The 13,068-nt window shown below is 40.0% G+C and overlaps 2 protein-coding genes and 1 non-coding gene across 11 annotated transcripts in view; 1 reads left to right on the top strand and 2 right to left on the bottom strand.

Moving 5' to 3' along the window:
* The window catches only part of malt1 (MALT paracaspase 1), an 8,428-nt gene extending 6,552 nt beyond the window's left edge, over nt 1–1,876 (bottom strand). For 3 of the 7 annotated variants that reach the window (XM_008335952.3, XM_008335953.3, XM_025053299.1), the window contains exons 1-3: nt 1,559–1,876; nt 926–1,092; nt 626–747 (exon numbers count right to left, since the gene is read on the bottom strand). In XM_008335952.3, coding sequence (XP_008334174.1) covers nt 626–747; nt 926–1,092; nt 1,559–1,707 — 438 coding nt within the window. In that variant the 5' untranslated portion in view covers nt 1,708–1,876. The remainder of the gene's footprint in view (nt 1–625; nt 748–925; nt 1,093–1,558) is intronic. The other 4 variants (XM_008335954.3, XM_008335955.3, XM_025053300.1 and 1 more) reach the window with 2 other exon arrangements.
* Nucleotides 1,877–3,106: 1,230 nt separating this feature from the next.
* On the bottom strand, nt 3,107–3,178 carry trnad-guc (transfer RNA aspartic acid (anticodon GUC)). The gene has a single exon. It is a non-coding gene; the product is annotated as a tRNA-Asp (tRNA).
* Nucleotides 3,179–3,297: 119 nt separating this feature from the next.
* Nucleotides 3,298–13,068, top strand: part of msh3 (mutS homolog 3 (E. coli)) — a 35,828-nt gene continuing 26,057 nt past the window's right edge. Inside the window, exons 1-10 of one of the 3 annotated variants that reach the window (XM_025053243.1) lie at nt 3,298–4,050; nt 4,160–4,280; nt 4,749–5,050; nt 5,244–5,471; nt 6,056–6,172; nt 6,589–6,706; nt 6,801–6,940; nt 7,656–7,822; nt 12,199–12,305; nt 12,444–12,558. In XM_025053243.1, the coding sequence (XP_024909011.1) occupies nt 3,937–4,050; nt 4,160–4,280; nt 4,749–5,050; nt 5,244–5,471; nt 6,056–6,172; nt 6,589–6,706; nt 6,801–6,940; nt 7,656–7,822; nt 12,199–12,305; nt 12,444–12,558 (1,529 nt within the window). In that variant the 5' untranslated portion in view covers nt 3,298–3,936. The remainder of the gene's footprint in view (nt 4,051–4,159; nt 4,281–4,748; nt 5,051–5,243; nt 5,472–6,055; nt 6,173–6,588; nt 6,707–6,800; nt 6,941–7,655; nt 7,823–12,198; nt 12,306–12,443; nt 12,559–13,068) is intronic. The other 2 variants (XM_017042913.2, XM_008335957.3) reach the window with 2 other exon arrangements.

Below are 13,068 nucleotides of genomic sequence, written 5' to 3'. Positions count from 1 at the left end.
ATATATATATAATTTTTTTATAGATATCAGAACTCAGCTGTGGTTATTATTAGTGCAACAACTGACTCTTTTAATTTTAACTTTTATTTTTAGTGTTTTTGCTAATTGTATATATTTGTTTGTATATAATTTTTTTTTACATTTTTACCAACCTGCTGTTTATTTTTCTGATCTCATTCTGTTTGTCTGTTGTCCAAAATGCACAATTTGCCACTGCAGCGTTTCTTAATGTCCACATTTGATTGTTTGAAATCAAACAGGACACAGGTCCTCTCCTGAGTTGTTCAGGTCTATCTGCTCATTTCCCCCTGCGTCTTGACCCCAATTTATATTTTTATAATTATAAAAGACATAAATGTTACTCTTAGTTTCTTTACGCAAGCTGTAAAGGATGGGGAATCTAGACAGCTGCACTCTAGCCATCAAATTATGGTTTACTGCCCCAAAGTCCTAATAATGATCAAAATAAATAAATAAATATCAAACTGCACAGAAAATATAAAAACATATTGGCAACATATTCTTATTTTCATAAAGATGTGCACTATGCTAGCATCTTGGAGATATTTGGCCAATGTTCAGAGTAGGCTTTGCCTTTATAACGTGTTTCAAAGTGACACCTCACCTCTTCTTTACCCTTGAACCACTGGTACTGTACTGGAGATTTCCCAACAGCGTGGCAGCTGAGCCGCAGATTGTGTCCAGATATCAGAGCCAGAGATTGTGGCTGGATGACAATCTGCAGGGCTGAACATTAAGAATATTTTGTAGTGATTCACACTTTTTCAATGCTGTCACAGCCAAATCATTACCCATGGTTATAAAGTCATGAGCAAAGTACATATACATATACTACTTATCATAACCTTAATCCACATATTGAACAGGTTATGCTAAAGAAACAAAGAATAATGTTTCACTGTACGTGATGGTTTCAGGCACTGCACAGCGTCAGGGTTGGCCAGAGTTTGGAGGTAATCCATCAGGTGACCCAGGGTGCAGCCTCGCTCTCCCATCAGCCTTAGCAGCATGCGACTTGGGCTGCCCTCCAGCTCCAATACCTTCAGAGAGCATATCTCTATGTCGTCAGAGCTGTAAAAACACGAGGAACATAGATCAGAAGCTGATTCTTTATCAAGGTTTACAACAAATAAAGGTCGTACTGATTTACACAGAAACTTAAAAAGCTGAGATTTTAGAACACATTTACGTACAACTTTCTGACTCATCTAACATTTAGCACGTTTAAAGAAAAAAACTATAGGTTAAATTGTAAATATATACATAACTTTTTTATGTTTACTTGCATATTTGCTGACGTCACATTGGCTAATATAATTATCCTCTTGAAGTCATTTGCTAGTTTTCTATTTATCTCCAAAACAACATAATACGTCGAATCACGAAAAACTTTACGCACATAGTAAAACCTCCGATATACTAATTTATTTCTGACGAGTAGTTCGTTACATCTGGAGTCACGGTGATTTCACTGTCACATCACAGTGATTTCATTTTTTTTTTTTTTTTTTTCATTTCAGATCACTTTTAAACCCACCTGACTTTAAGGCGTTTCTCTTTGCCCACAATCTCTCCCAGCTTTCGCCATCCTCTGTCGGTGGATTTGTCCAACACCTCACATAGTTTCTTCACCACTCCCTCCTTCAACAAGTTGATCTTCGTGGACCTATCCATATAGTCCACCATTGCAGCCAGTGAAACAAGTCTGCAACTGACCCGTTTCTTATCAAAGCAAAGACGCTCGGATGACAACAACTTTTCTCTCCATGTCAAAAAAAGACAAAAAAAAGAAAAACCCCAAAATACATACTTCCTGGAAATTGGTCAGAAAGTGATCTGAACACGCCCACTGCTCTCACCGGCGAGCAGTCTCTGCCAAAGATTGCATATGTGACAGGATGATCCACTGCGTAGTTGAGCTCAATATTTTCCCAAATACTTGGGTTAAAAATATTCATGCTTCATGCAACAACCCGACAACTATACTTTTATTTTCAGTCAGTTGTTGAAATCCTGACAACAATGACATTTGTGTTTGGCGTTTGCATTTTTTTTACGTATGCATATACTACTGTACATACAGTATAATTATAGAATGTAAGTACAGATTATTTTCAGACTCTGCTTTGACAGTTTATAGATGATGATTGGCTCTAACTACAACTGACAACCTGCTTTATAACTTTAAAGAAAATACATCCCCGCAGGGGCCGTGTGGCTGCAGGTTTTTGTTCCAACCAACTAAGAGCACATAGTTTGACCAATCAGCTGTCTGAAGACTGAGACCAGTTGATTAAACCTGTCAACTTATGTGTGCTACTGCTTGGTTGGAACAAAAACCTGCAGTCACAGCGGCCTTTCATGGAACAGTTTGGGCAACCCTGCGGCATACATGTCAAACTCAAGGCCCAAGGGCCAAATGCGGCCCGCCAAGTCATTTTGTGTGGCCCGCGGGAGCTTAAAAAGCATTTAGTAAAGTCCATGCAACAGTGTTTCTTAACCTACGAATAAGTAAAGAAATAGTTTGAATAAATAATAATCAATTGCAGAAACTTGTTTTAGTCTGTTATGGAGTAGTTTTTTAGTTCCAAGGACTGGTCAGCCAGTACCACCCGTTACTAGAGACATGTACCAGGGTGCTGTGCATTGAAGGACTTTTAGACTCTATTCTATCAGAGTCTGAATGACTTTTATTTTAAAATATTGTCAGATTATCCTTAAATAAAAAAAGTAAATGTATATGACTAGATTTTCTTTAAATGAAGTAAATTAGAAAAAATTAAGTAAATTTTTTCACTGTGTCCCACTGTCGCCCGGTACCAAATTACCTATTGACTGGTACTGGTCTGTGGACCGGGGGTTGGGGACCCCTGATCTATACAGTCTTCCATTTAGAACCGGCCCTTGAAGGGGGACTGTATTAAGTTTGACATAATTTGGTATTAAGTGTATGAGGTATTGTTAGCAGTGTATTGTTATTTAAAAAAATTGTAGTAACAGTTCTTGTTCTAATAATACATAGTATTCTGGATATCATGTAAATAGATACTTCATTGATCCCAAAGGTCAATTAAAGAAAATACACCTCCCCGTCGGGGAATTGAACCCCGGTCTCCCGCGTGACAGGCGGGGATACTCACCACTATACTAACGAGGAACTGTAGCATATCAAAATATTATACCACATAAAACATACACCTGACAGATTTTCTTTTTAACTACAGAATCTTCACCTTACTAACACATTTAGAACAATTTATGTTATTCTCGATATATACACGATAACGCTTTTGGGAAACAGTGTTCTGGGAATTAAGTGGCTATTTCATTTCTGCCAGTTGGAAGGTCAAATCCATACGGTAATCGCTCGTGTGATCGCAACTGCCGTCTTTTTAGTGTCTCTTTTTCTGTCAATTTAATGGTCGTTCACCAAATTGACATGGCACACTTTTAGAGAAGACCTGATACAAGTTATTAGATTATAACTTGTAGAGTTATTAAATTATATTAGATTAGCAACGAAAATATTTACTTGCATTGTAACACGCTGAAAACTATCCTGATTTTTCAACGTTGAAGTATTACTACCGAGCGATTTACTTGGTCGACTTCCGGGTTTGGTTTGGCGTCGTAAAACATAAAACTGCAACAGCAACCCTTAACACACATTACTTATATACTTATGTATTTATTTACAGTATACAGTGTAACATTTTTGTCATGGTATTACAGTGACCGGTGGGGTTCATTTTATTTTATTTTCACAGCGTTGAACCGGAAACTATTTCGTTATTTACGCGCCGGCGTGCTCACTGCGCGCATATATTGTTTTTTAAACAACCAGCCTGCAGCTGAAGTCCAGCAATAAAACCACCCGAAGCCCGTTCAGCCAAGTGACATATTTTTAAAGCTAACATGCCGAAGTCATTAAAGAAGAGCTGCAGCCGGCAGACCTCCGTCAGCGAGTACTTTACCAGTCTAAATGGAATTAACAAGAAGGCTGCTCAACTACAGCTGCCGAGGAGCAAGGTTAGTTGTTGGGATACTTTCAAGTGCACACACGAACACATCCACCTACATGCTCATATAAACATATCTATGTACTTGCACATAATGAGTACTAAACCTCCTCCTGCAGCAGAAACATAATCCTGATGAAGATCAGGGGCGACCGAAGAAACGAGCAAGGCGTTCTCCACCAGACCAGCAGCAGGACAAAGATTTAATAAGTGAGCCAAGAACCTGTCAAGACATTAAAGGTAAGAAAATGTCTGTCTGCGTCACATGTCTGGTATTTCTGCGCTATATGTGACATTTTAACTTTTTTTTAACACGTCTTGACGTGGACTAAGGCTTCGTCTTAATGTTAATGTTAATTTAGCCTTGTTTCTCAGACTCCTGATAAGTTAGAATGAAAGTATGCATTGCAAGATAAGGTTCAGCTAATGAATTTCAGATAAATTAAAGTTAATGCACGGACTTACAAATAAAAAAAATGTATTTGGGATTATTGTGAAGGAAGGTTCGGTGTAACTATTCTGATTTAATCCAAATGCATGTGAGTTTCTTCTTCTTATTATTATTATTATAAACGGAAGACACTTTCCTCTGTTTTTGCCACATAAATTAGAAGTTTTTAATATAAAAAATGAAAACTTTATACTAACACTTAGCAGTTAAATGTAAATGTCCATTTCTCCACTCCTAATTTTGGTTTCTATCTTCAGAGACTACACTCACATTGAGCCAAAAAATACGTGGCGTCTGCTCCTCCACCTTGGAGAGGTTAAAGGGCTTCACTTGCAGCGCTGAGCCCTTGGCCAAACATGGCGACGCTCAAATGGTGGAAGAGGAGACTGATGGTTCGAGTAGTAACATCTGTAACAGAAGTAACAGCGCTCGGCCTACTGTAAATGAGTTGGATCAACAACTTCAGGATTTGAAAAAGTCAGAGGAAAAGCGTGAAGATGAAGAGGAGGATGGAAATAAGGAAGGAGAGGAAAATTCTGAACTCACTGTTAAGAAACAGGTAATGAAACTACACGTTGACCATTCACAAATGTAGAATTACAATTATGCTGCCTTGAAGATGCCTTGAAGCTGCCTTGAAGCTGCCTTGAAGCTGCCTTGGAGCTGCCTTGGAGCTGCCATGGACCTTGTTTGAACTCTTCTCTTTGGAAAGGATGGACATAGAGACGTTTTTTTTTTTTCTTTTTCTGCAGGTTTTCCTCTTTTCTCAGTTTGCAAAATCAGACACAGGAGTAGAGAAAGAAAATACTTCAGAAACAAGAGCTTCATATGAGTTGCCTCCAGGTGTCTCCTCCAGGGGCTCTAAAAGCACATACACCCCCCTGGAGCAGCAGGTCATGGAGCTGAAAAAGCAACACAAAGATGCCCTGTTGGCTGTGGAGTGTGGTTACAAGTACAGGTTCTTTGGGGAAGATGCAGAGGTGAGAGCAAAGGGTATTATGCATGTACCCACATATTACAAATTATTTTTTATTAATATTATTTGCTTACTGTGATTAGGTTCTACTAATAGATAACGTAGTTATTTATTCATGTATATTTATAACTACAGTACTACTTGTAGTGATTAGACCAGGGTGTATGATGTAGAAGTTGGGCCCTTTTCAATTTTCATGTAGTCTTTAGCTGCGTTGACATGCATCCTAAAGTATCTTTTAACATTTCTGTTTTGTATTAGCCTTTGACATTTAAAAAAAAAGAGTTATTCTCTTTTTTCTATTTTTTAATCTCCATTATTGGTACTGATCTTCTCTTGTTGTAGCCCACTGTAACAAACTACTCATCAGAAGGATGGCAAACACGATGTAATGACGTGTAAAGCTTTGAGCCAATTAATAAATATTTTCAGTTATTTCTTTCATACTATGCACAAATTGACTACGGTAACTGAAAAAGCTGGAGCTGTCCACTCGTGAAGACAAGCTCATGTTTTAACTGCTTATAAAAGCTTAAGTAAGTAGTGTAATGTAAGCAATGACCCAACCTGTCATTTTTGTGAGAACAGATCGCTGCAAAGGAGCTCAATATCACATGTCACCAGGATCATAACTTCATGACATGCAGCATCCCCACACACAGACTGTTTGTTCATCTCAGACGCTTGGTGTCCCATGGACACAAGGTAGGACACTGAATGAATATCACAGAGTGTTTGTATAGACTTGATGTCTTATATATCTGTAATAGAATTATAAACACAGAATGTGTGAATAAGTCACTCTGGAGTATAAGTTGCAACAGCTAAAAAAAGCATAATGAAGAAGGAAAAACATATATAAGTTGCTGCAGGGTATGTGGCACCAGGCAGCTGGAGTGCCCTATAGCGGCTGTCAGTGTGAAAATAACAAACAATATGATGAAGTGAAATAATAAATCTTTAAAATATATACGTCACACCTGAGTATGTCACACAGAGCTAGACAGATAAACCGAAGGAAGGTCACCATAGCTTTAACAGTCATATTTATACTCTTAGGTTTTATATGAAATAATAATGAGAATGTTATGGTTGGCATGGTATTGTCTCCCTTTTTCTAGGTCGGCGTTGTAAAGCAGACAGAGACATCTGCAATCAAAGCTTCAGGCGCTGGGAAAAACACGCTGTTTAGTCGGAAGCTGACTGGTCTGTACACCAAGTCCACTCTGGTGGGAGAAGGTATCTCACATTTTATTTTAAACACATTACAGTACATATATCTCACCTTGTGTCATCACATGTGTCCATGAACTATGACTTGTGTTGTTTTTAGATGTAAACCCAGTCTGCAGACTGGTAGATGGGAATGAAGGAACTACTGATGATGTGGTGACAGACTCTCCAGACAGCTTTTTACTGTGTATCAGTGAAAAGTGGAATAAACTGAAGAAGGAGCTGAGTGTGGGACTGGTGGTGAGTTTTAGAGGAACATTACATTTAGACAATTAGACATAATGTGTTCCTGCAGAGGTTTTTTTTTAATGCAGCAGGTCATTCCAGTTCCTATTAGCTCCTGCTGTTCTGTCACCTCTGCTGTTCCTTTAACTTAGGATAGAACAGGGGTGTCCACACTTTTTTGGCTTGGGAGCTATTTTCAAATGACCGGGGTAGAGTGATCTACCTACATTTAAAACTATAAATATATATTTACTACTTTGATTAAATGGCTGTAGTTCTATGGCACAATATCGTCTGACTCAATACTTCTATGGTCCTTACTTTAGCCCTAGTGATTAGCATCTTAAAATAGAATTAAATCCATCCATCCATCCATTTTCACTCGCTTATCCGTTACCGGGTTGTGGGGGCAGCAGAAGCCACCTAAATCACACTGCACCGTACCAACCCCCCTGAACCTTCCTGCAGGTGGTGAGTCCACTGGAAGGTACCAACCGCCCTAACCAGGATTCGATCTTGACCAACCCAATGACAGAGACATTGCCTCTGGGCCAAAGCGCCACTTAGAATTAAATCTATCTTTTTTATTTATTTTTTTTGTTTTTTTTAATGTAATTGTCCAGATCTACCAGCACTCCCTTCTACTGGTAGATCCCCATCTACCTTTTGGGAACCCTTGGGATAGAAGAATACTGGTCAGTGATCCTCTTGCTTGTGTTTGTTTATTTAGGCAGTTCAGCCCAGCACAGGCGATGTGTTGGTGGACAGTTTCGTGGACGGTCACTCTCGCTCCGAACTGGAAGCCCGGGTCCTGAAAATCAACCCGGTGGAGATCCTGGTTCCTTCTAACCTCTCAGAAGAAACACACAGATTTCTACACAGCATCAGCAATGACAGGTAATTTGCCAAGAAGCCACTAAGGGGCAGTAAAAACCAATTTATTTCTGGACAGCATTTGCCGTGGCACTGGAGCGGATGTTTTGTTTTGGTGTTTTGAAGTGATCGTGTTAAGGTCATTGCAAGGTAAACAGTGCTCTGTGAGAGGATGTCGAGACCCAGGCTAGAGAAGAAAATCAATGCAATTATGGAAAGGTTATAGGTGAGTTGGCCCAACAGGCCTTGACATTCATGTCAAAGTTCATCAGCTGTATTGAACTAGTGAATTGGTAAATGTATGTTTTTCTGTTGAAATTATGAGCCAATGCCAGCAGTCAGTGGGTGAAGGTGGGCACACCCTGGCTCGTTCTCAAGTCATTGCCGGGCTGCCTAGAGAGACATCCAACTAACACACACACACACATTCATGCATATGGATAGTCAGTGGTGCCCAATTAACCATACCAACAGTCTGCATGTATGGTACTGTGAATGAAGAAAACAGGAACACCCCAGAGTACACCTGGAGAAAACCAAAGCATAGTGATCTTCTTCCACTATGTTAGTGGTTGCCAAAGTGGAGGGGGTGGCCCCCTTAAGAGTGCACAAAAATATGGGGAAGTAGGCAAATGCAAATGAAGGACAATTTTAAATTTTATTTTAAATTTTTGAGCCATTATTGAGAAATTTAATTAATTTGTAATTGTACTTCCTTAGTTAATGATAAATTAGGTTTACAGAAAAATTACAACAATTAAAGTATTTGTGTTATATTACATAATTAAATGTATAATGTTAAATAGTCCTCACAGTGATTCTGCACTTATTTTTACTACTATTCTCTAAATAAATGTCCATCTGAAGTGTGCGAGTGTGTACTAAGTGTGACCAGCCGGCCTCCATGCTGGGCTGCTGTTGTAGACACCTGTTGCTTTCCGCCGTGCCAGTCAGTGACGGCGGTCTGCACCCAGCATGGTCCCTCCATAGGGAACGAGTTCCTCTGGAGGCTGCCCTGTGATTGCATTATGCAGTGAAAATAAAATGAGAGAGTGGGAGGGATCCGATTGGATTAGATTAGAAAGTGATGGCTGGATAAATGGAAAGGCTTCCTGTTGCTTTCACCTCCTAGACCGCACACAGTTGTCTTTTTTTGTGATTTAAAGAGACATTTTCTTTCTTTTCTCTCTGTCTGTTGTTGTCCTCGTTGCTCCCTCAGCTTCCTTGTCCTCTGTTTTTGTGTTCTGTAATTACAGTGGACAGAGATTAATTCAAAGGCCAGCACGATTACAGAGGAGGAAGAGTTTTGCCGGTTAGCGGTGTGACTATCAGACACTAGAATCTCCTCAAATGTCAGCTCTATAAGACAAAGACAGACAGACACAATACTTGTAGGAGCAAAGCTGGTTTCACTAGTGTGGCGTCCTTCCTAGACTATTTACGAGGTGTGAAGTTTCTGTTCTCGGTTGTGACTCATCGCAAGCAGAAGAAATACGCACGGAAGAGAGGAGTGATTCAAAACTACAGATGTTCTGGTTCAAAGCTTTGACTTTTTCAAATACTGTGGCTGTGTGAATTTGAATTTTTAAATGATGTGCTGGTGAATATATTTAGCATGTGTGAACACCTGCTGTTTCTCGCCTCGTGGGAACGACCCAAGGCAATGGGTTGGACTGTGTGTTGGTAGGGCAGCAGGTAATGAGTCCCTGAGAGATGTGGAGCATATTCACACCCCAGTGTCATGAGTGGAGCAGAGCAGAGAAGAGGATAATGGCAATTCAGAAAACACCTCCTCACTAATGTATACATAGATTTTTAGGTCAATGTCTTAAGGTTCACCCATAGAGTAGAAACAGGGAACTGTAATGTTTGTAACTGTAATGAGGTTTGTGTCCACCCTGCAGCCATGTGATCAGTTTCTTATCTCTGTTTCATCTCCTGCCATGACCTTTGGCCTCACCACTGTAAGAAAGGCGCACACACTTCTGCAAAGCTATTCTTGTTATAACTGTAGACTGAATTTGAATGGGTTGAAATGGGTTATTTCAACCATGTGTAACCATGGAGGTCTTCTCTAACAACCTGATGACACTTTGATTTGCTGACATTCTTGCCTTCATTATAAGATTTAATTATCGATATTTTCAGGATCTCAAACCTTTTCCAGTGCGCCAAAGTATATAGTTAAGGTTGGATACGCAGTATATCCAACTCAAAGTTATCTCTAGGTTTTATATACCATGATACAACTGTTGAACTAAGGCTTGTAAACCCTGACACCAGCCTTCATAAACCACTGTCTTGATTCTCGAGCCAGGATTTGTAGAAAACACTACCACTTTCTCTCTCTCTCTCCCTCTCTCTCTCTCTTTCACTCTCTTTATCTTTCTCTCTCTCACTCTCTTTCCCCTCTCTCCCTTTCTCTCTTTCTGTCCCCTCTTTCTCTTTTTATCTCTCTCTCTCTCTCTCTCTCCCTTTCTCTCTTTTTGTTTTTATCTCTCTCTTTCTCTCTCTCCCTTTCTCTCTTTCTGTCTTTATCTCTCGCTTTCTCTCTCTTTCTCTTTCTGGCTTTCTCTCTCTCTCTCTTTCTCCCCCCCCTCTCGCTCTCTTTTTCTCTCTCTCCCTTTCTCTCTCTCTCTCTCTTTATCTCTCTCACTCTATCTCCTTATCTCTCTCACTCTCTTTCTCCCTCTCCCTTTCTCTTTTTCTGTCTTTATCTCTCTTTCTCTCTCTCTTTCTCTCTCTCTCTCTCTCTCTCTCTTTCTTTCTCTCTCTCCCTTTTTCTCTCTCCTTTTCTCTCTTTATCTCTTCACTCTTTATCTCTCCCACTTTCTGTATCTCTCTCTCTTTCTCTTTATCTCTCATTCTCTTTCTATCTCTCTCTTTCTCTCTTTCTCTCTATTTCTTTCTTTCTCTCCCTTTCTCTCTCTTTCTCTCTTTATATCTCTCATCTCTTTCTCTCTTTATGTCTCTCATCTTTTTCTCTCTTTATCTCTCTCAATCTCTTTCTCTCTCTTTCTCTCTTTCTCTCTCTCCCTTTTTTCTCTTTCTTTCTTTCTTTCCCTCTCTCTCTCTTTATCTCTCTCCCTCTCCCCCCCCCCTCTCTCTCTCTTTCTCTCACTCTCTTTCTCTGTCTCACTCTCTTTCTCTCTTTATCTCTCTCACTGTCTTTCTCTCTCTATCTCTTTATTTCTCTCCCTCTCTTTCTCTCTCTTTTTTTCTATCTCTCTCACTCTCTCTCTCCCTTTCTCTCTCACTCTGTCTCTCTCCCTCTTTCTCTCTCTTTATCACTCTCTTTATCTCTCTCACTCTCTTTCTCTCTTTCTCTCTCTCCCTTTCTCTCTTTCTGTCTTTATCTCTCGCTTTCTCTCTCTTTCTCTTTCTGGCTTTCTCTCTCTCTCTCTTTCTCCCCCCCCTCCCCCCCTCTATCTATCTCTTTCTCCCTCTCCCTGTCTTTCTTTCTCTCTCTCTCTTTCTCTCTCTCCCTCTCTTTCTCTCTTGATCTCTCTCCCTCTCTTTCTCTCTCTTTGTTTCTCTCTCCCCCTTTCTTCTCTCTCTCTCTTTCTCCCTCTCCCTCTCTTTCTTTATCTCTCCCCCTCTCTCTCTCTTTCTTTCTCTCCCTCCCTTTCTCTCTCTTTCTTTTTCTCTTTCTCTCAGAATCAATATCTGCAGATATCCATGTTCTCGCAATCCTCATATTATGATTAAATTGACTGTTAAAATGATTAATGGCTGTGGTTTTGCTGCAACCACAATATGTGGTCTATTGATCACAGTTTTATGTTCCTCTGTGTGTGTCTGAGTGAATGAGAGCGAGAGAGAGAGAGAGACCTTTTCTGCAGATAATAATACAAAATAAGGGATTATGGAAAGAAACCAGGTTCTGTGAGACCTTTATTTGTCATGCTAACTCCAGGGTGAAGGGCCAGGTGAGGCCTTTTAACGGTGAGTGTCCTCATGACTCTGAAATGTTGTGTGTTTGTCTGTGTTTTAGGAATACGGAAGACAGGAAATGTTTGAGAACAGTGTTCGCAGCCACGTGCTTGCCTTGGTTGCCCTGGCAACAGTTCAGACACGGCAACCGAGTCCTTGAAAGCAGCAAAGCTCAGAGAGTGAATAGAACAATACGAAGATGTGATGGGGGGGTCGGGAAGGGGGGATGCAGGGGGACTGTGTATGTGGCTGAGTTCTGCCTGTGTTTCTGTATCCGTGGAGTCGTGCTTTTACAACAGGACGAATGAAACATCTGATGTGTCTTATTCTTTTCATTAGAAAAGAAACAATGAGATTTTAGTTGTGTTTCCTTCAGCCCCCCTCACCCGTCTTCCCCCACTCCCCACGTAGTGTCACAGACATCAGAAGTCACTGTCATCAATGGTGGTTGTGCTGTTTCCCTCTAGTGCTCATGCCGACGACCGAGTCCGAGTGGAAAAGAGGGACCCGGATCAGTTTGAGTTTGCCTCTGCAATGAGCACGATCACTGAGTTTTACAGCAACAAGTCGAAAGGTTTGTTTGCTTCACAGACTCCTTTTATCACAGAACCTGCAGTGTCTGATGTGCTCCCTCAACGCCAGCGCTGATGTACAGTATCTCTTAAGTCTGACAACGGTTCTCATGAGCCATGACTCTGTTTTGGTCCCGTAGGTTCTCAGTCCCTGTCGAGCGTGGCATCCTTGGAGAGCGCTGTTGTCTGCTGTCTGGGGCCGCTCATCCAGTACCTCCAAGAATTTAACTTGGAGAGAGTTCTTAAAAGTGAAAGGTACAAACAAAACTTACATAATGTGAGTAAAACACACTTCTACCAACTATGGCAACAGTTTTCATCATCACCTTGGCTCTACAGTTTGGAGCAACATACATTTTCACCTTGAGAAAAAATGTTTTGAGTGTGTCTGATTTATTTATGTTTTACTTGCATAAAAACAGTTATAGAAGATACTTTGGCTCTTGAGAAAATATTATTTGTTTAGGAAAATCTACCTTAACCACCACTCTTATTATGTTATTGTGTTATACATAAAGGGTTAACAATTTAAACCCTGACCAAGGCTATCCTTTGTTCACTGACCACCTTATTCACTGTTTCTCATTCCATCTAGAAATATATTATATATATATATGTTTGTAATATGTGTAATATTAACAAAAATAAGTGTATATATATTGTATATAATAGACCAGTGTAAATAAAAAAAATCACCCACATATTGAAATATGTGCTCTTGTATAAAGCATTATTGTATGTATATATGTTTTTTTGTTTTTCCCT

This window comes from Cynoglossus semilaevis, chromosome Z, assembly GCF_000523025.1.
Source record: "Cynoglossus semilaevis isolate Cse_v1.0 chromosome Z, Cse_v1.0, whole genome shotgun sequence".
NCBI classification, from domain to species: Eukaryota; Metazoa; Chordata; class Actinopteri; order Pleuronectiformes; family Cynoglossidae; genus Cynoglossus; species Cynoglossus semilaevis.
The sequence above is the reverse complement of the archived record's forward strand: the minus strand, read 5'-3'. Positions and strand labels throughout refer to the sequence as shown.